This window comes from Notothenia rossii (assembly GCF_949606895.1).
Source record: "Notothenia rossii genome assembly, chromosome: 7".
NCBI lineage: Eukaryota > Metazoa > Chordata > Actinopteri > Perciformes > Nototheniidae > Notothenia > Notothenia rossii.
In genome coordinates, this window is record NC_136905.1 from 17,745,153 (window position 1) to 17,766,406 (window position 21,254).

Genomic DNA, 21,254 nt, shown 5'->3' on the forward strand with positions numbered 1-21,254 from the left:
AGATAGCTCACCAGAAACAAGAGTCTCAGATGATGCTTTCCACGATTAAATGTCAGCACAACCATGAACATGTGGCATTGTTGAAATACTTAGGTGTTTGTGTATGTGTGTGCATTCAGGTTGGTATACTGCAGTATGGTGAGGTAGCAGTCCACGAGTGGTCTCTGAAGGACTACCAGACCACACAGGCGGTTGTGGAGGCCGCAAAGAACATCAGCAGACAGGAGGGAAGAGAGACGCGCACGGCATTCGCTATCCAGACTGCCTGGTAGGCCTGTCAATCACTATTACTGCAGTCTGACTGGCTGATGCTCCTTGTGCTATACTGTACATACTGTAGATTTGGCAGGCTCGCTGGAAACTGTCTGGCTGTTTTGATTTTGCTATAACATTTTTGTTATTTTTTTCTAAATATGTCACTGTGTAATTTTTAGTTATAATGACAATGAGGTATATTTTCTTATAGTCTGTAATATGCTCCAGTATATGATCTCATCAGGCTGCTTTTGATTTACAGCTGACCAGGAAATTACACAAGGATTAGTTGTGTTACATTGTGTACTTAAAGGAGATGTATAAAGTAAAATCCCTGTTTCAATTGTTGTATACATATACATATTGGTATCTAGAGTGCCTGCACCAAACTGTGAAAAAAGAAAACCCAATCAGCTTTTTGTAAGATGCTTGGTCACTGATTCAACAAGTCATTCAAGTTTTTGCTCCCCTTCCTATGTCACATGAACGCGCATTACAATATGCCACCCCCTGTCCTTCTTGAAAAACAATGAGAACAGACCATACTTGGCGACAGTATGATTACAATTAAGTACTTTGGAACATTAAAAAATGTAAACATTTTGTATTATACTCCCAACATATTAATTTGAACTTGAAATGTGCTTATTATGTCTTCTCTAATGTTGCTCTAATCAATATTTTGCTTTGACCAAATGACTTTTCGTAATTTAAAGTAGTGAAAAACCCACACATATATAAAGTAATAAACCCTAAACTCGATCTCTGACAACTCACTATACGCCACTTTCCCAGCATCAGCAGGCAGAGAAGGTTAGGGACTAGCTAGTGAACGTAGTGGAGCGTTTAGGAGCTAAAGAGACAGGTATAGCCCTCAGGAGTTGGTGGAGACCAAATTAAAGCTTAAAAGTAAAACATTTATGAATGCCACCTAGAATGCCACTGTATACCATCTTTAAAATACTCTTCTTTAACATGTGTTGCCTACGTTTTCATCTTTGTAGAAGTCTGCTGAGGGTATTTGAGCTGGAAACCTGAGTCTAAAGAAACAGCTCCATAGGTTGAGGGTCAGTGGCTCAGTCAAAACGTCTATGTCTTAAAATATCTCTTTCTTTTCAAAATAAAATTCCTGCTTTATTAAAGTCATACCCACATGGAGCACCACACCCAGACCCGATGTGTGGCCACGGATTCCTTTTTAGGATGTGTGTGTCTTGGAGAGGTGTTCAACTTACACAAAGGCAGGCAGACACACAAACACACACACTCACACACACACACACACACACACACACACAGGTAATTGCTAAGTTCCTGTTTTCTGGTTCATTTAAAAGGTAAAAGTTGGAGTGGTTAAGAGGAAATATTTAAAGCTAGTTGAAAAGCAGTGACTGGAAATTGGAGCCAGTAAAATTGTGGCATTACAACACCAGTGACGGGAAATCCAGACGCTCCTACTCGTAACTTCTCGTTGCTTATTTATCTTTCAATGTCAAATAGTAAGAACACATCAGTAGACTAATAAAAAAGAAAAAACTTAGAAATTGTTCGTCGGAAGTCAAATCTTTAGAAATGTTTCTCAAGTGTGTGTGTGTCAGGTTTAGGAAATCAAGCCCAGGTTTCCAGTGTTGAAATAATTTAAGATCACTTTGAGAGGAGGTCATAGCAGCACTCCTGCTCATACATGCACACATACAGATGGACAGATAGCAGCGCTGGCACCAGGCAGGAAGGTGACGGGGTAGAAAAACACTGAGATTAGCTGAGCTGGACTCGGCGGCTGCCGACTCAGCACTGCTGCAGGTGTGGCACAGCCTGACCCCGCCTGGCCAGCCAAGCCGGGCTCCTACAGCTGTACAAGTACACACACAGACACCCAGGTCTACTGTACAATACACACAGACACATATTAACAACACAGACCATTTATAAAGAGTCAAAACAGACACTCAAGTTCACATTGTATGACTATTCTTACATTCTTAAGGGCTGACATTCACCACATCCATTCCTTGGTCCCCTTTACCTCAACTGTAGCCCTCTTTACTGCATGTTTGACCTTTAACCTTTACCCTAACCTTGTACTTATTATAAACTTAACCCTAAACCTAAGAACATAGCTATACCTCCTAAATATATCTCCCTGGAAGCTCTTCATCATTTATTTTTTTGTGTGGACTATCAGTACACTGAAGAACTGCAGACTTAAACCTTGAGACTTGGCCTGAAGTCAGACTTTAAGTTACAAATTTGAGGATTTTATTTGACTAAGACTAGACATACTTGCACTTCAACTTCCACAGCATCCATTCATGCTCTATCTCCTAACCCCTGTACACTGTAACACATTGTTTGAACACTTTGTACAGATTACAAAAAGCACATAACGTGTTATTTAGTGAGAGTTAAAGGTGCTGGAAGGTGGATTATATTACTGTTGGAAAGCCATGCTAACTGTTTGCCCTGCTTATTGTCTAAAAAAGGGCAAACAAATCTAATGTAGCGTTATATTTACTCATGCAGACTTGAGGGTGGTATTGATCTTCTCAGCTAAATAATGCCAACAAATTATAATTAGGTAACCCTTAAGCGAATGAGCTCGAAATACAAAAATGTCTGAAGGGAAAAAAGCATAGACTGTAAAAGTAGGTTTCTCACAGCGTGATGTTGACATGTAAATGTCATTAATCGAGTGCACAGAGGACAATTTGAATTCAAAGTAAATGACAGACCAATGCATGAACATCAAACAGCCGTCTACAATTGGATAAGCCACTAATTCTTATATTACTCCACCCGTCTAAGACTCCGGCTCACTCACATACACACCAACGGTACACACACAGACCACTGTGCTGTGTCATTACCACACTGCTTTGACTTCATAAAATGGCTTGTAAATACAACCAGGCCTCCCAATTAGCTCCACTCACTTTCTCTCCTCTTGCATCTCTCCTTGCTTCTTCACATCTCTTATTACTCTCATCTTTTTTTCGTGCTTCCTACTTTTCCTTCTTATTGTTTGTTTTCTCCTTACAGTTTTCTCCTCTACTTTTCTCCCATCTTTTGTATCCTTCTGATCTTTTTTATTTCACTGTACGTCAATCAATCTTACATTTCTTAACACCACACACCCTAATACCACACCAGAGCAGGACTTGTACTTTACAGATGTAATATTTAGCCTGAAATGACTGTCTTTTGTTTTCTTTTAATTTGGATGACCAATTTCTTTCTTTCCCTATAAATGACCTTCTTTCGTTTTTCCTCTCTTGTCTGATACTTTTAATAACCTTAAGGTTTATCTGCATTTCATCCAGCCTTTCTCATTAATTTGTTATACTCCAATATTTCTCTTTCACCTCTCTCTCCTATTTTCTTCTCCTTTCTCCTTCTCGGCACCCTATGTAATTTGGAGACTGCATAGGGGAAACGGTTGTTTTTAACTCTGAGTTTCTTGCGGCTGACCACAATGTTATATTTAGACAAGGGCTGGAGTTAGGACTGAAAATGACTGAGTTCACTTGCTGTGACTACTGTGTGTGTGTATGTGTGTCTGTGTGTGTGTGTGTCTGTGTGTGTCTGTGTGTGTGTGTGTGTGTGTGTGTGTGTGTGTGTGTGTGTGTGTGTGTGTGTGTGTGTGTGTTTGTTGGTCTGAGGTCCCACTGAGAACAGGTTTCTCGCAGACAAACAGGGTGCGGCTTGGTCTGTCCGTGTGTTTGTCATTTAGATTTCCCCTCTGTATCATGGCACAACCTTGATGGGTATGCACAGGTGCGGTCGCTGTGTGCAATGACACACGCACGCTGCATGCGATGACCAAATCGAGTCAACCGGCAGCTAATGTATGCGTGCCAATTATGACTAATATCGTTGTGGGAAAGACCAGTTGTGATTTGGACCACTTGTTTATCTTACTTGATGGGAAGGAACTTCAATCCAACTTTCATTGTTTTGCTGGCTATTCATTTTCTCAGAGAAGAATTTGAAATTGTATATTATCTTATGTTTATTTGAGATTTTATGAATGTGTCTGACACTCCCTCGTATCCCCACTCTCCCTCTGGCTCTTTCACTCCTTGCTCATTTTTCTCCACACTCTTTCTTGTGTTCTCTGTTTTTGGTTCAAGATCATTTAGATGGATATTTTAGCTAAGTAGCATGATATTCTTTAACCTCAGTCTGTTGCTTTCTTTGTTTGTAGCACAGAGGCGTTCAGTGCTGAGCGTGGAGCGAGGGATGGGGCCGACAAGGTCATGATCGTAGTGACGGACGGAGAGTCACACGACGGGGAGGAGCTGGAAGGCGCTCTGAGTGAGTGCATCAGCAGAAACATCACCAGATATGCCATCGCTGTGAGTACATCTCATCAGCTCTCTAGGGTCATTCTGATAATAGATCATCCTTATATCTGGAGTTTTAGGTCCTTTGTACAATGACATGAGTGAAGCTATGTGGAAAACACACAAACAACTAACTATCAGTGGGGTGTGTAGAGCATCCCTGACATTCCTCACACATTGTGTGAAAGTGGTATGGTGAGCGTATACTCCCTCAAGAAACCACACAATACCACTCCCCCAAAAATAACACCCCTAAATGACTAAATGACCCCCTTTGGTCTACTAAAATAGCAGAGTGGGAATTAAAGCTCTTCCTTTCCAACCCCACCCGACCCCCTCAACACACAGAAGCACACTGCATGGTTTAGTGTCAGAGGGGCAGACAGACTGGTGGCTGGGCGGGATGCAGACCTCTCCCTTCCCCACAAGAGACGCTGGGGACCCCAATGGGGACCACAGAAAAGGAGAAATGAGCAGGGGGAGTGCCACTTTAGAAATATCTGTAGACGATGAAGATCAGATATACCTAGTAAGTTATGGATGGACAACAGTTACAAAACCTAGGAGGTCCCATTGTGTTTGGATAACACTGATGTTTGGGTTGTATACAGCTTGGTTGGTTTGTTCTGTGCTAGTTATCCATGGTGCCTAATTTCATGGCAATCCATCCACCACACAGTGAAAGGGAAGGGTCCACTTACTAAAATGTACTTAAGGAAAAGTATTGTTCATTAATAATAATCTAGTCAAATAACTACTTGAATAGTAAAAATGTGTCTCTTAAAAAAATACTCGCATACGGAATGAATGTATTTTTTATTCAAAAGGTAATTATGAATATGAAATGCACCTTAATTTTCCTTAAAGTGCCACATCCAGAAACATGTTAATGACAAAATACATACTTTTAGGTAAAGTTTAATCCCTTAAAACAAAGTGACCAGAAAAAGCTTGTCAATAACTTAATCCTCAAAGGAGAGGCTTGTGTGTGTTCAGGCTATCTCTGGATGTTCTCCCGAGACCATCTATTGATTTTCAAGTGTTGTAGTTTGTGCATAGCTTAATGTAATGGAGTAGAAGTGCATACCTTCTATTGAAAATGCTTTTGAGTAAGGGTAAAAAAAGAGTAAGAGTAAAAAGTGTACCGCAAAACAACTGCTCTTTCAGTTTCAGTTAAATTCACTTAAAATGACTTGAGTACATTTAGGTAAATGTGATTCGCTACTAACTTTTGCATGTGAACAACCTAATGTTAGGGTTAATGTAACCTTAATTTGAGAGACGGAAACAGACAGTCAGAGAAACAGTCAACAGGATAGGTATAGAACCTGTAATACAAAAGGGAACAAACAAAGCTGTATGAAGAAAACAAGATAAAATGTGGTGGGTTTTGTGGTCAATGTTTTCTCAAAAAGTGATGACAGGTAAGCACTTCTTGTAATAGAGCCCATGTTCTGATGCTGCTCTCTGTGCAGTACCTGTGTGTAGGTTGTGTGCGTGTGGAGTGAAAATGGCTCACATGGGAGGACAGATCTTCCAAAACAAGATCGCAGTCTGTGTTTTATACATTAGTGCCTGAAGTGTGTGTGTTTGTGGTAGAGCAGTTTAAGCAGGGCCATGTATGTACAATTGTATTCATATATTCAAATTACATTGCGTTTCCAAGTCCTATTAAATCTAGAAATGTGTTTTATATTCTATGGCTTTCTCTTTCCTGTCTTTATTCTTCTATTTCTCTGTTTATGATTATCTGAAAGCCGGCAGCAGCCTGAGAGGAATTTACCAGATCTGAATGTACATCTTTATATGAAAGCTCTCTTCACGTTACACACTAAACCCCTCCACATCCCTTGCCCTTTGAAAACAGAGGATTTCCTTAGTTAGCGTGGCAGCTGGAGTCACAGGGGGAGATTCCTGGTTTTGATTTCTCTTATGGAATTTTCTCATTTTTACTTCAGGCGTTAAGCCACAAGCAACTGCTGCTACAATATGTCCTATGCATCAGTCATCTCTTCACCTCTCAGCTAGGGCTGTGCTCCTAATTTACAAATCTCTGGTGGATACCATTTCCTTCGTTCTTATGTTTTCCAGTTGCCTTTAGGTATTGCTTAATTACTATTAGGTTACACAGGCAGTAATGCACCTGTGGAGTTTGTTTATTTTCAGTTCCAGGAAACTCTTATGCTACTTTAGAATACATCTCTTGTCCTCCTTCAGACTTATATGATACCTCTCATTATCCCTCAGAAACATGGAGAAGTGATTTCTCTGATACATGCCAAAGTGTCTGTGCAAGTGCTCTGTTTCTGTTGCTTTCACCTCCTTACTCTGCTTCCAGCTTAATGTTGTCAATGTTGTAAAGTGCTTGTGTTATCTGCTTATTCATTTACCGTATTCTCTTCTCTAAAAGCGTTTTCCTCTCACTTTTTCTCTCACGCTGGCCTCCAGGTTTTGGGTCATTACATCCGCCGACAGCAGGACCCTGAGACGTTTATTAAGGAGATCAAGTCTATCGCCAGCGACCCAGAGGAGAAATACTTTTTCAATGTGACCGATGAAGCCGCGCTCAATGACATTGTGGACGCCCTGGGAGATCGCATCTTCACTCTGGAAGGTTAGTTATACAGAGAAGGAGGCTGTGGATAAATGTAAAAAAACAAACAAGAAAGACAGCGGCACAATGTAGCACCAGGGACCTCTGTAGTTTCAAACCCCATCATTTATCAGCCGGTTTAATTTTTTTAAACCCATTCATTTGTATTTATAGTTGTGTCACAAGATAGCATACTAACTGTTGGTCAGTAATTCTTATTTAAATTTTATGAAAGCATTTAACCAACACAATTTTAATTCAAAATCACCTTCTTTTATTTTAAAGGTGACCTATCATGCAAAATGCACTTTTGTACGTCTTTTATACATGAATATGTGTCCCCGGTGTTCCAGGGAACTCACCAAGTGTCAGAAAACACAACCCTCTCTAATATTCCTCCATACACAAATCTCTTAAAAAGGGGCTGTAACGGATCTGATACAGACTGATCCAGATTTGAACACTTCTATGACGTCACAGAAGTGGCGCTACGGCTATTGGGCCAACTCCACCAATCAACAGGAGACAGCCACGGACATTGCCGTTCGAAAGCGCTGGAGACACTGTAGTACATATGCCAGGCCTTTAGATGGTGCTGTTCTCACAGAATCAGCCCATTCAAAGACAGTGTTAAATTGAGCGAAATGAGGAATGGCTAAAATGCATGATCTGTTTGGTATTTTGAAAAATAAAAAGTATAAATATGCCTTATATAGGTATGGTCCTACACTATATTATTCAAATATAGCATGATAGGTCCACTTTACGTTATAAATACAGTATTTTATCTGCTGTCACTTTACAGGATAATTTGATGTCCTTTTTTAAAGTTTAAAATCGTACTTATTCGTACTCGCTACTCACAAAATAATTCAGATTATTATTTACAGTAACACTTTCAGATTAATCGACTAGCTTTGATTTATAAATGCTATTAATTTTGTTCAACAAAACATGAGAGTACACAGACTGAAAGTAGAATCTGAGAAAGAAGAGGGAAAATGAAACACAAGAATATGAAATAATATTTTTGGATAATATTTTAAGAGTGTGGGAAAAAGTGATGAAGGATTAGATCCATGTGAGAAAATACACAGTAGCTCTGCAAAGAAAGCAATGGGTGGAAAAGACAGTATGAAGTGTTTAGCTATCACAATAACCCCGGGAACATGAGAGGAAGACTGACGAAAAGCGATGCCACCCTTAAATGTTTAGGGAAATCAGAGAGTAATGGACAGGAGGAGAGGAAAGGGTGAGGCATGTCTGTCACCTGCAGTCCTCAGGGGGAGTGAGGGTGCCAATGATGCCATCTACATCAGATCCTGAGAGGGAGAGGAAGGAAGGGAGGAGATGTGTAGAGAAACGTGACTACAAAGAATACTGACCTGCTGTCTCTGTCCTCCTGCAGGCACTCTGGGCTATAACCAGAGCTCGTTCCACATGGAGATGTCTCAGATCGGCTTCTCCACACACACTCTGGATGTAAGTCCAGGAGCTGTTCATATCCATGTGTGAAGTGCAGGTTTTCTTTTGTCTCATCCATGCCCTTCTCCATTCTTCAGGATGGCATCCTGTTTGGGATGGTGGGCGCCTACGACTGGGATGGTGGAGTGCTGAAAGAAGGAATCAATGGACGCATCATACCGTCCAGAGAGGCTTTTGAAAGCGAGTTTCCACTGGAGCTCAAAAATCATGCTGCTTATTTAGGTACCCATATATCACACCAAAAGAATCATGCTTGTGGTGCTTTTGCATGTTAGTCTATTTCTTTACAGGTTATTGTGTTGTTTGAGCTTGGGCTGATCCTACCGGGGCGATGGATGCATTCATGTGTTGGTGGAAAGCCTGGACATTAGTGCTGTCTGCAGGGCGAACTTTAACTGCAATTGGTACCCCGAATCACCCCCCACCTACAAGTTTGTTTGGTTAGAACTGCAACAATGATACACACAATAAATTAATCTGCAGAATATGTTCTACATTAAAGGTGAAGTCAGTGAAAAAAATGTGATATTTGAACTCAAAACCCAAAAAACAGATATCCCCCTCCAGATTTTCCTTCCCTCTTCTACCACTGCTTTTCTTTTTACACACCCATGGCCTTCCCTCTGTCCTCTGCAAGAGCACAAACCCACTTGGCTGGGATAATGTTGTGTAGCATGATCCGAGCCACTGTGTTTGTTTCCAATTTACAGAGCCAGCACTATATATTTTTCCAGCACCAACACAAAACAGACAGCGTGTGTACTGTGAAGAAATACTCAAAAAGTGTTTTGGATATGAAATGCTGAATGCACCTTTAATAAAGTCAATAAAGTAAAGGAGTGGAGTCCATAAAATATCAGACCATAATGACAGCAGCTTAACTTAAACCTTTCATTGGAATACTCTCCAAAATGTATATGATCCTTTCCAACACATCCTTGTTTGATTATTGTTTATCTTAACATAACTTGTGAATGAACTTCTGTTCTGGAGCAAGCTCTCAAATAACACGTCAGAGCTCTTTCCAGCAGCACACAAAAACACACACCACCTCAGAGCAGGCTGAAGTCAGACCACACTTTCAACTGTATGAATGTGTTACACGATTTAAACATTGACAGAAGTATAAGGTGAACCACATGTGACGCATTACTTTACTTAAGCACATTTCTTTGTATATTTCACTGTCAACAACAGTCTTTAACTCTTTACTGAAGACCATAGATTATGTTGCAGTGTTCAATTATATGGTTTTATCTGTCCCCAGGTTACACAGTATCTTCTGTGATAGTTGGTGACTGGAAGAGGCTGTATGTGGCTGGTGCTCCTCGATTCAAACACAAAGGCAAAGTCATCTTGTTTGAACTCAGCGATGATGGCGATGTCAACATTGTACAGGCCCTGAATGGAGAACAGGTAAACCTCTCGGTTCCTCTCTTTTCCCTACAATACCTTTTTCGGTTTATTTGTTAAAGCATACCAAATTAGGAATCTCATTTGTCAAAGATTAGAGCAAGGGCTCCATCTAGTGGCAGTAAACTGGATAAGAATGTTTCTGTCTGCAGATTGGATCTTACTATGGCAGCGAGGTGTGTGGGCTGGATATCGACCAGGATGGCATCACTGATGTCCTTCTGGTAGCTGCGCCAATGTTCCTTGGCTCAGGAAACAAGGAAACTGGTAGAGTGTACATCTACACCCTCAGTGGGGTAAGAAGTAACTTCTTCTTATTGATTATATGCAGTCCGTATGAGGATACACAACATTAGCAAACTCTTGTTATACTTCAATAATTATTTTCTCAAAAGATGTATTTTTGTTTCGTCCAATCTTCTTTCTTTGCTCCCAGGAGGAAGTGTTTGTTTCCAATGGTACTCTGAAGTCAGAAGAAAAGTCCCAGGATGCCAGGTTTGGTTACGCCCTGGCGGCCGCTCCAGACCTCAACCACGACGGCTTCACTGACCTGCTGGTGGGGGCCCCGCTGGAGGATGATCACAGAGGAGCCGTTTATCTCTACCACGGAGACGGTATTTACATCGTCCACAATTACAAGCAGGTACCCGTCTTTTGCTTATTTACATTTTCGTAGGTGTATTTCAAGATGCAATCAAACTGACTTTGGTTTTCTGCCTCTTGGCTTCCTTCAGCGTATTTCAGGGGCATCGATTTCGCCCTCCATTCAGTATTTTGGCCGCAGTGTGAGTGCTCGGTTGGATTTGGATGGAGATGAGCTGATAGACTTGGCAGTGGGAGCACAGGGCAGCGCTGTGATGCTCAGGTGGGTAGAGGCCCAAATAGGGAGGGAAGGAGAGAGTAACGGAGATTGAGAGAACAGATTTTCCTTTTCTAGCTGTAGATTTACGATGTAGTCAAATTACAGGTGTGGCACTGGTATAGAAGATTGCCAGTATGTATTAAGAAATATTCATATTTAGTTTATAAAACACATATCAATATAGTGTGTAAATTATCCAGTGTCTCTCAATCATTTCTGTTTATTTTTGTTCTTGCTTTGTCTTTGTTCCCCACTCCCAACACACACATTAGTGTAATAAACAATTAATCTGCCAAACAAAAGAGACAAAACACAATGAACAAAGATTCAGATGAATTTCAAATGTTCTATAGATATTGCAATCTGTGTAGGTAAATCGTGTAGCTAAATTCAGATTTTCTGATGGTCCTAATCCAAGTAATACACCCCCTTTATATTTTGTTGGGTAACATGGCTAAAAATGATATCCCATGTTCCTCCTATCCCCAGCTCTCGAAGCATAGTGCAGATCAACGTGAGTCTGTCCTTCCAGCCGCACTCCATCAACGTCATTCAGAAGACCTGCCAGAGGGGGAGCAGAGAGTCGGCCTGTATCAACGCCACCGCCTGCTTCACTACCGTCTCCCGCTCCCCCGGCCCACACACAAACAGCTTCAGTATGACACATTGTATTTCTTACCCTCTCTAATCCTAATAATGAGGACTGAAACAGTTGTGAACTGGCCAGACGTGCATAATAATTACAAAAGGGATTTACCAACACTTACCATCTGTCCTAATTACCTGCCCTCTCCTCAGATCTGTGGGTGTCGGCCATGTTGGATGACAGGAAGTTGTCTGCGAGGGCCCTGTTTGACGACAGCTCCCAGCGTCAGACCCAGCTGGCGGTTCGAGTTCACACAGGACAAACGCTCTGCTACAGAATGCCTTTCCATGTCTATGTGAGCAATGCTACACACATCCACCACACGTTTCACATTTAAATGCCTAGGCTACTTTAATGCATCACTAACATGTATGCCTGTCTTTGTTGTAGGACACAGCAGATTACATCCGTCCAATAAGCTTCTCGCTGCGGTTTAAGATCAACGATACAGAGAGTGGTCCGGTGCTGGATGAAGGCTGGCCAACAACCGTCAAGAAATCTGTAAGTGGTTATCGTTTCTAGCTTTCCAACAGCACCACATGACCACCCACTGTTCCCAAACTAACCGGACAGACATGCATTAACTGAAGCCTGGAATATGGATTCAACCTCCATGCAAGGTAATCATCAAACTTGTCTTCCTACACTTTGCAGATCCAGTTCTTTAAAGACTGTGGTGAGGACGATGTGTGTACAACAGACCTGGTGCTGCAGGCCCATATGGACATCTCCGGGACGAGGTACATATTTTAGATCTTCCTCTCATTCTCTTTTCTTTCTGCATCAGTTTGACAGGATCAGACATCTATTCTGTTGTTTCAGTTTTCATTGTGTTTCCTCCACAGACAGAAGCCTTATGTGATTCGCAGCCCTCGTAGGCGTCTGGCGGTGGAGGTGCAGCTTCAGAACAGACTGGAAAACGCCTACAACACCAGCCTGACACTGAGCTATTCCCGCAACCTGCACTTCTCCAGCCTCAGCATCAGGGTAAACCACACACCTATATACTGCAAACACACCATAGACATTTACACACATAAACACCAACACACTTACATGGTTGTTTCTTTTCTTTTGATGTAGGAGGATGCCAACTTTAAGATTGAGTGTACAGCACTTGGAGCCAACAGCCACTCTTGTAATGTCAGCTATCCAGTATTTCGCTCGCAGTCAAAAGTATGTCCATGCCGAGAAAAATAGCTCCATCCCTCTCTCGACTCAGCCCACTCATACTTCACTTCCTCCAGGTGATATGTGTCACTTCAGCAGGCTGTTCTCTTTTGTTTGTTTGCAGGTTAACTTCATGTTGGAGTTTGAGTTCAGCTGCACCTCTCTGCACAACCGAGTGCAGATGAAGCTTCATGCTAAAAGGTATCTCACTAAAGCAAAACAGCAGTTCAAAACTACCGCAAACCTCAATAAAACATGGTTTTAAATATGGCTTCCAGAGCAAATCAAGTTTTATTTATATAGCACATTAAAACGACTTTTGGTCGAGCCAAAGTGCTGTACGTACAGTAAATTGCATATTCTTATGCAATAAGCTCCTGAGTTTACTATATGTAACCGTCTGCTTCTTTTACAGTGACAGTGTGGAGAGAGAGGACACTTTTGGGGACAACAGTGTTCAGCTGCAGAGTTTCGTTCAGTACGAACCAGAGTTGTTTGTCATCAGGTATGCGTGTAAAACCATAAGATGTATTAGCTACTTCAAAGAGTATTGCATTGATGTGTTTTTTAACCCTGTTTTTCTGTACAGTGAATCTAATTTGAACCGATACGAGGTCCACCCCACTCGCACAGCGTCAGAGGCTATTGGACCAGAGTTTTATACACAACTCAAGGTATGGCTCACATGCATAAATAATATTTTTGATCTAAAAAAGACTAGATGAGGCAAAATTGCAGCTTTTTTTTGTTTTTAGCTGCAGAACCTCGGATGTTACTCTGTGAGTAATGTGTTGCTGAGGCTGCTTCTGCCCTCAGTAGCTGCAGGAGACACAGTCTTCATGACCGTCACTGATGTTTCATACAACGTGAGTAGTGCTGCAGAGTGAGGGTTTGTATCTCTCATTTAGATCGTATCTGACTAATTTGAATGTACCCATAGGCCTCGTGGGTGAACTGCAGCGTGCTGAGTGATCTGCCCCAGCTGAAGGCCAGACAGAGAGACGTACGCTCCCTTCACCCAGAAGACATGATGCCTAACGACATACTGGTGAGGCCCCTGGTAGCAACGAAGCTAATGAACACAGTGCAGCATCAGTATACGTGTTAACATGCATGTTTATATATTTGCGTTTAGAACTGCAGCAGGTCATGGTGCACTGAGGTTGTGTGTGAAGTAAAGCAGCTTTTACGAGGGCAGTTCGCTCTCATTCGGGTCAGCCGCAGAGTTCATGATGACTTTTTCAGAAAAGTGAGTTACACAACAGAATGCTGATGCTCATTTCAACATATATATTTTTTTTGTCCTGTGACACAATCATTGGTCATCACTTCTGTGTCTCCTTTTTTTAGGCAAAATATAAGTCAGTGAAGATAATAGGGGCCTACAGCCTCGCAGCCCAGGAGACTAACCTCATTACTCTGGGCACAGGAACTGTCTGGAGGGAGGTAAGAAGACTGCAGTCGGATTTCTTTTGACGGAGAACGGGAATGGCATTTACTTTCTCTAATCTCTCCCTTCATCTGTTATTCTGTAGACGATATTGGAGGTGCTTAAGGGCCGAGCTATTCCTATCTCGCTGTGGATTCTGATCGGTAGCATCATTGGAGGTTTGCTGCTACTGGCCCTAATCATTTTCTTACTATGGAAGGTATTTCAATTTTATATTCACCTAAGAATTACTTCAATAAAATGACCGTGTTAAGAGTGTATTCTAAAATCATCTATAATCTGATCTTTTCATCAGCTGGGATTCTTCACACGCAAACAGAGAGGAGAAGATGAGAACCATGAAGACTGAGCCCAAATATCGCTGCAATGACAACAATTGTTTGCCATGACGACCACCACATGCGCTGCCTCTCAGCAGCCACAGAGACAGTTTGGATTCGATCCACAGACCCAACAGGACCTCCAGGACCAAAGAGAGCATCACAAGGGTCCAACACAAATGCACTACCCATTATTTCCAGGGTCGGGAGCACTTATGTAAATAATCTTTTTCTATTTTTAAGGAAACACCAAAGTGTATTAAATCACAATTCTTCTATTTAATATACAGACATCATCATGGTTTTACATTTCAAACAATCACTCTGTTTTATGTTTGTCTTTAAACAGTCTTTGTCTTTGTGTTTGTTCTTGGATGAAATTAAAACTGTTGAAAAATAAGTATTCAGTTTATTCATTTGTTCAGGGATGAAATAAAAACAAGAAAGGTTATCTATTCAGATTTTACTGCACTTCAAGCTGAAACAATCCGGTCATATTAACTATAAAACAGCCATACTTGACAACATTCATACACAAAAGGTAAAGAGGGAAATCTTCAAACGTACTATATGCGAGTTGAAATGCTCTCAGCTTGTGGTTGTGGTGGAGTTGACGTAGGACTCTATAAGAAAGATGGTTTCATCTACCTGGTTCTCTGCTGAGTCTAACCTGGAGGGGAAAAGAACAATGATGAGACCAAATAAGAGACCGAAGAGGTCATTCAATAAGGATTCCCCTGCAGAAAAGAGAACTGATGTTTGGATTTGTTCTCCTACTTGTTGATATGCAGCCGTAAGGCATCCAGCTGTTGTTTTTCAGGAGCAGTGATCATCTCCTCCACCTCCGTCAGCTGCTCAGGCTCCGCCCCGCTGGCCTGCAGAGAGGCCAGGATGGCTTCGATTCGCTGGGATTTCTCCAGCAGACGCCTGGCGATCAAGAGAGAAAACAATCAAACACTGATGTGTGACACAGTGTGTGAGGCAGACAACTCTTTAGGTAGGTCATGAGAATGTATCTGGGTTGGGGGACGCAGAAAACATTGCGACAAAATGGACTCACTTGCTCTCTTTGGACTCATACAGGCGGCGCTCTATGAGGTTTGCAACTGTCTGCACAGAAACAAAACATTACTGAAGGCAAATCCAATATGAAAGACATAAAAAGCATTGCATTAGTACGAAAAATTAAGGTTACAGTATAACAATGTATTTACCTTGTAGCAGTTCTGAAGCAGCATTCTCGCAGTGGGGAGTTGGTTGACGGTGTAAAGATAGAAGGTACGAGAGGGAGCGTAGTCAGGCGTCTTTGGGACTTCCTGATGAAACAAAAGAGTCATGGCAGCTCAGACAGAATGAGTAGGTACAATAACAAATAAGAAATATGGCTGCAGCACTTCTGACTTAAATCATTCTAGTGTACTTATTCCAATATGTCAGAGAATTTGCCAAATTGTAACTTTGGTTAGATTATTATTGCTTCATTGTCCATAAACTCAGATGAAAGGCTATAGTGCTTTCAAAGTATAGTTTTACCCAGCAGATGAATGCTTCCGCCACCCTGTCAAGGTCAAGTTAAATCCATGTCTTTCCTAAATGTCATCAATATTCAACAATCATCCTGTTTTGCTGTTTAACATATTGTGTTCCCATGGGTCTGACAGAAGGATGGAAAACCAAAAAGTAATGTCTCCGTCCTCTGTTGGCATACACATATCTCAATCAGTGCATAAATGAGAGTGCATCATCACAAAGTGTGCCAAACCATCTCCAAAGTGGGTTTTTAGATCAGTATCTTTTCTTTTTTTCATTACTCCTACATTTCAGGCAGCCACTCTTGATAATACACTAAGAAAATGAGCCTGAAACAGCTTGTTTTGTATGTTTAAATCTATCGAAGACTAATGTCGTCGTATTTCTTGTCAAAGTTAATCATATATGGCAGTTAAGAGCAAGGACTGTTTTGGAAGGTCGTTACTGCTGTGTTTATGGGTGTGACAAGAAAAGTATTCATCAACTTAATATCTGTATCATGCCATGGAATACAGTAAGTAAGAAGACATAAATACAAAGAGCAAGCATTTCACTATTATTCCCTCTTAATGTGGTTTACCAGCTATATGTTAATTTGTTTACACTGGCTATTTTTGTGTATTTTCAATAGTCATTTTTATTATATATTTGAGGACTTGATATGAACTTGAGGTAATACTTATAAGTGTTTTATTTGTGCAAATATTTCTTCCTAAAGATTTTTGGGAAAATGTCACACACACAAACAATCTTTTTTGTATATGTCTGTTCGCCCGTGCATTTGTGTTCCTCTAAAACAAACTATAAGAAAAGGTGGGGGGGCATCATGAAAGCATGTTCACATCTAGAGTGTGTACCTGTAGTTGGACCAGGTTCTGTGAGAGCAGCGAGTAGAGCATGTCTTTAGCCTCTTTGGCTGGAATCATAGCAAAATCCTCCACCTGCTTCTGCTCCAGATGACGTTTCCTTAGCAACAGGCGGAAGATGCGGGCTGATCGGGAGCCAAATCTGCACCAGAGTTAAAGTCATTAATAAGTATTACCTGATGATAGAACAATCAAATGCATACCAATTTAAAAAACACACACTTACCTCTCCTGAACGACAGACTCAAGCGTGGCTCGCGCCAGATTGGCCAGCGCTCTGTGCATATCTGAGAGGGGAGTTAGGGAAAGCACCTATACCTCGTGCTTCATTCATTAAAATCGAACAGTGTGGTCGTTCTTGATAGTTGTCTCAGGACCCTTTAAGTTTGAAAAAGGATACTGACAACATACATCCCTCCTCCACTTTCACCAGCCTTCCCAACAAACTCCATCTAGGAGGTAAAGGACAAGTGAATATAAAAAACATCTCCCAGATTAAAAATAAGATTGTTAAATGTGACAGGTGCCTTGCAGAGCTCCTACCGGGTCATCAACCAGTAGAGTGAGGTACTGGTCTAAGATGGGCCTGGCGATGTTGTAGTTGGTGGGCAGCGACCTGAAGATCTCATTGGCTGAGAGGGGCTTTGTGCAGGTGGCTGAGGGAGAGGTCGTCACCTCACTCATTCTCAGCATAGTCCGCACTATCTCACTGCTAGTCTGAGAAATTAAGAGGAAATCATTATTACAAAGACATTTATTATCATCATTATCATAAACAACTGTGATATATAGGTGGACAGATATTTAGATAAATCAGTGCTCACTGTAAAATGAGGATTACAGATGATCATAATACAGGGGTTATGACGTCATATATATATATATATATATATATATATATATTTAAGCAAAGAGAATTTTTTATTGTAGGAAACTATGAAGTTTATAAAGAATACATCAGAGAATAGTGGGATCTGCATGTGCATTTATCAGTCTCTTTTACATCCAACATCAAAGTGCAACACAAAGTGAACCAATGTTCACCAGTCTTTGCATGTAAATACTGAGTTTTTGAGAACTGATACAGTATCACAAGTATTGTATACAATACTGTATCAATATTTCCGTACACCCCTAGCTGGTAGGTAGTTATTGTTGCTGGGTACTGGCTTTGGCTTTGAAATAGAGAGATGTTAAAGTTAGTCAAATCCGTTTTGTAATTGAAGTTTCTAAAAGAAAGCAAAGTTTCCTATAGTCTAACTATTCCTTGAACAAAACATTTTCGGCACTCATGTTCAAAACCCTGACCTGGTCCAGTTTGTTGGCTACAGCGCTGATGATGGCCTGGTCTCTGAAGTGGAGATGAAACCTCTCAAAATTCACCTGCCAGCAAATCCCCTCATCGCCATGTGTCTAAGCATAAAAAGCACACATGGAGAGATCCAGAGTCAAACAAAAGATAAGTAATACATAACATGCAATCGACAGGGAAATTAAGACATCATTTAAGATTTAAAAGTGCAGAGAATGTTTTAGAAGTAACTAACACGTAGCAATCACCCACCTCTGAATCCGTCTTAGCTTTCTTTGCATTTCTTTGGTCATCTACATCCTCACTGGAGAGTGGGCGTTTGCCTCTCCCTGTGAGTGTCACGTGAGGCACTTTGTAGCAGTCGGGGAAACTCTCCGCTGTGGGCAGGGCGGTGCTGATGGGGGGAGTAGGAGTACCAGGGACTGGTGGGGGGGCTGGAGTGGCGCTCTCTTTTGGCCCTGCTCTGGGCGGTGGAGGGCATCGCTGAAGAAAATGGGTCTCCACCAGATTGGAGAATGAATTAGAAACGTCATTGTAATCCATGCTGCGACCATCTGGAACCACAGGAAAAAGAAAAGCTTTTGTAAAACGGAACATTTATCTCTTGACAGATATTAAGATTTCCAACAAAGTTTTTATTTCTTGCACGTTGCTTGATTAAAATCGTGTCCAGTTTTTTTATCAAAAAGCTGAGATACTGACCCTCCATGTTCTGCGTTAGGCGGTCAGCGACGGTCTTAACCGTGCTGCTCATGGTCATGTGACCTCTCTGTAGTATCTCCTCTATGATTAGCTCTCCAGTGTCCCCATACAGGGTTTTCGCAGTGTAGATGTAGCGCGGGTATCGCAGAATTCTCAGAATCCGGCAACAGCTGGTCCGATACTCAGTAGGGCTCCCAGGCCCTTTACGGCCTGAGCTGAAAACACAGGCCCCGTGCTGCACCAGCACACACAGGGACTTCTTCAGCTACATGAGAACCAATAGGAAGGGAATAGGTGCTTTACCATCACGACTCCTTTCACAGTCACACAAAACAAGATTACTTATAAAATAAAAGAAGAAATCTATGTTTATACTGTACAAAACGTTTTTGCAAGCTTTTTGCTCCTTTATATTGCAAATAAGCCCAGCAAACAGATATTTTAACCATGTATAAAAACATGTAAAAGCTGTTCTCTTAGCTCTTATGTGTTTGTTCTTCATGGGTTTTTCACTTAAGTGGTAATATATTCCGTTTTTGTGGAGCACAAATCCACCTGTCATGTAAAGGGATAGTAGGTTTTGCATTTAAACAGATGATACAAAAGCTACTCCTGTACTACTACTTTAAGTGTGGAATAATCAGCCTATGTAAACAAAACTTTATATTATGTATTGAATGGCTTGACAGTATGCTTGACAGGACTGCTTAACTATATTTGAACAAGCTGAGAATGTAGTGCAGTGTGTATAACAGTAAATACAACATGCATAAAGGTATTTCCATGGTGCAATGCAATTACAGTAACAGCCTAGAAACAAAAACGTTAGGATTGTTACCAGGTCCAATGAGATGCCGGTCTCATGAAGGATCATTCTCAAATTCTGTGCTCCACTTTTAAGCAGATGTGTTCCCACTTTCTCCACCATTTCTCCAAAGTGCTCCTGCAGCAGGAGACCACACAGACGCACCTCCTGGGCAGTCATCTGCACAGAATAACACAAAAATTAGGCACCTGTGTCACCACAACAATATAACATACATTCATAATATATAACACTGTCTATGTGTTTAAAATATACATAATACATGACAGGCACGACTAGTAGACGTTCCTAGAACATATAATAACTTAATAAGCGCTTATTAAAAGCATAAGGAAAGACAGTGAATGCCATACATAAAACAAACCATTTAGCTAGTTCCCCTGGAAATTAACAAGGTACACAAATTACGTGTGGTGTGTATTTTATTGTCGATTCGGTTTTATAATACTGCCAAGTATACTGTGCGTATCCAAAGCCCAAAAAGGGACACAAGTGGAAAAATAAGCAAAAGCAATAAACTCTCTGTGCAGCATATCAGTTGTATACGGTGTAACTGTTTGTTGCCTCAAATGGCATCATCCCTATCATATCAAATACCTTTAAATTCAAGCAACAGAAGGGTAGGGCGTTTATACATTCAAAAACGTGACCACTTCGACAATGAATAGTTTGAGAAGTTCAAAACAATACAAAGCCTGTCAGCTATTTCTAACAGCCTCAGAGCTAAGGCTGCGCACTTTGCAGTCCAGCTAGTTGACAGCTAACGTTTACACTTGAACATTATGTCCTCCTAAAGGTCTGCTACTTCCGTTTTTTCCACAAACCTTTCCGACAGAAACGTTTCAGGACAGAGGTTACGTTTGTTTTAAAGCATCCCACAGATCTTCATCCAAACACATGCGGCTTCTCGTTGACAACACACAAACTTTTCCGGTTTTCTTCTTCTTCTTCTCTTTCATTTTACGTTTTTTACGGCCGGTGGCAACCAGCGTTAAAGGTGCATTACCGCCACCTACTGTATTGGAGTGCGGACCAGAATGATCTCCACACAGTACACCAAAAATAAATAAAAAACAAAACAGAAATGTAATTATCTTTATTGACTTTTTTTGTTCAGTTTATTTCATTTTGGGAAAATGTCATATTTAGATAAATGGACTGACTCCAAACTTAAACTTACAAATGTTGTTTACCAATAATGTAAAACAATATAGAAGTATTTGTTAATATATTTCTTTTTTTATTTTATGTAATTTTTTTAAAACGTATGTCTACCCATGATGTGAACTTGTTTGTATACAAAATATATGATGTTCATACATCTTCTTGAATAAAGATAGGGGGAAAAAATAGCTAATGAGTGCAATTTCCATTATTTACTCCTGTCTACTTCTGGTCTTCTTGTGTGCTCGTGGTTCGGATTTGCCCTGAAGAAAAACAGGGGAAAAAACCGAAGAAAAGGAGGAAAAACTAAACAAAAC

The 21,254-nt window shown here is 41.0% G+C and overlaps 2 protein-coding genes across 4 annotated transcripts in view; one reads left to right on the forward strand and one right to left on the reverse strand.

The window, feature by feature from the left end:
- The window catches only part of itga10 (integrin, alpha 10), a 28,627-nt gene extending 13,690 nt beyond the window's left edge, over nt 1-14,937 (forward strand). For both annotated transcript variants that reach the window (XM_079640498.1, XM_079640499.1), the window contains exons 7-30: nt 120-268; nt 4,460-4,610; nt 7,047-7,212; nt 8,600-8,673; nt 8,754-8,898; nt 9,944-10,092; nt 10,242-10,385; nt 10,526-10,732; nt 10,824-10,954; nt 11,441-11,607; nt 11,750-11,892; nt 11,988-12,098; nt 12,252-12,337; nt 12,443-12,584; nt 12,681-12,773; nt 12,892-12,968; nt 13,183-13,272; nt 13,357-13,441; nt 13,523-13,633; nt 13,708-13,815; nt 13,903-14,016; nt 14,118-14,213; nt 14,303-14,416; nt 14,513-14,937. In XM_079640498.1, coding sequence (XP_079496624.1) covers nt 120-268; nt 4,460-4,610; nt 7,047-7,212; nt 8,600-8,673; nt 8,754-8,898; nt 9,944-10,092; nt 10,242-10,385; nt 10,526-10,732; nt 10,824-10,954; nt 11,441-11,607; nt 11,750-11,892; nt 11,988-12,098; nt 12,252-12,337; nt 12,443-12,584; nt 12,681-12,773; nt 12,892-12,968; nt 13,183-13,272; nt 13,357-13,441; nt 13,523-13,633; nt 13,708-13,815; nt 13,903-14,016; nt 14,118-14,213; nt 14,303-14,416; nt 14,513-14,566 — 2,907 coding nt within the window. In that variant the 3' untranslated portion in view covers nt 14,567-14,937. The remainder of the gene's footprint in view (nt 1-119; nt 269-4,459; nt 4,611-7,046; nt 7,213-8,599; nt 8,674-8,753; nt 8,899-9,943; nt 10,093-10,241; nt 10,386-10,525; nt 10,733-10,823; nt 10,955-11,440; nt 11,608-11,749; nt 11,893-11,987; nt 12,099-12,251; nt 12,338-12,442; nt 12,585-12,680; nt 12,774-12,891; nt 12,969-13,182; nt 13,273-13,356; nt 13,442-13,522; nt 13,634-13,707; nt 13,816-13,902; nt 14,017-14,117; nt 14,214-14,302; nt 14,417-14,512) is intronic.
- polr3c (polymerase (RNA) III (DNA directed) polypeptide C) lies at nt 14,796-20,757 on the reverse strand. 2 transcript variants are annotated; one of them, XM_079640501.1, is made up of 14 exons: nt 20,598-20,757; nt 19,786-19,932; nt 18,948-19,212; nt 18,498-18,799; nt 18,242-18,346; nt 17,477-17,650; nt 17,334-17,385; nt 17,160-17,220; nt 16,925-17,075; nt 15,752-15,853; nt 15,598-15,647; nt 15,315-15,464; nt 15,105-15,207; nt 14,796-14,923 (listed from the first exon to the last, which is right to left on the reverse strand). In XM_079640501.1, exons 2-13 carry the CDS (start codon nt 19,930-19,932, stop codon nt 15,126-15,128), a joined length of 1,641 nt encoding a protein of 546 aa, XP_079496627.1. In that variant the 5' UTR covers nt 20,598-20,757; the 3' UTR covers nt 14,796-14,923; nt 15,105-15,125. The 2 variants fall into 2 exon arrangements, with proteins under 2 accessions (XP_079496627.1, XP_079496626.1); XM_079640500.1 differs by lacking the exon at nt 14,796-14,923 and having other exon boundaries at nt 14,927-15,207.
- Between the last annotated feature and the right edge of the window lie 497 nt (nt 20,758-21,254).

What these genes read in the sequence shown, in the direction of transcription:
- polr3c (XM_079640501.1), bottom strand. Translation starts at nt 19,932, where the DNA reads ATGACTGCCCAGGAGGTGCGTCTGTGTGGTCTCCTGCTGCAGGAGCAC. An exon ending in GAGTCTGTCGTTCAGGAGAG is followed by an intron (nt 17,076 to 17,159) that starts GTAAGTGTGTGT and finishes ACTCTGGTGCAG; the next exon opens with ATTTGGCTCCCGATCAGCCC. An exon ending in TGCTTCAGAACTGCTACAAG is followed by an intron (nt 15,648 to 15,751) that starts GTAAATACATTG and finishes GTTTCTGTGCAG; the next exon opens with ACAGTTGCAAACCTCATAGA.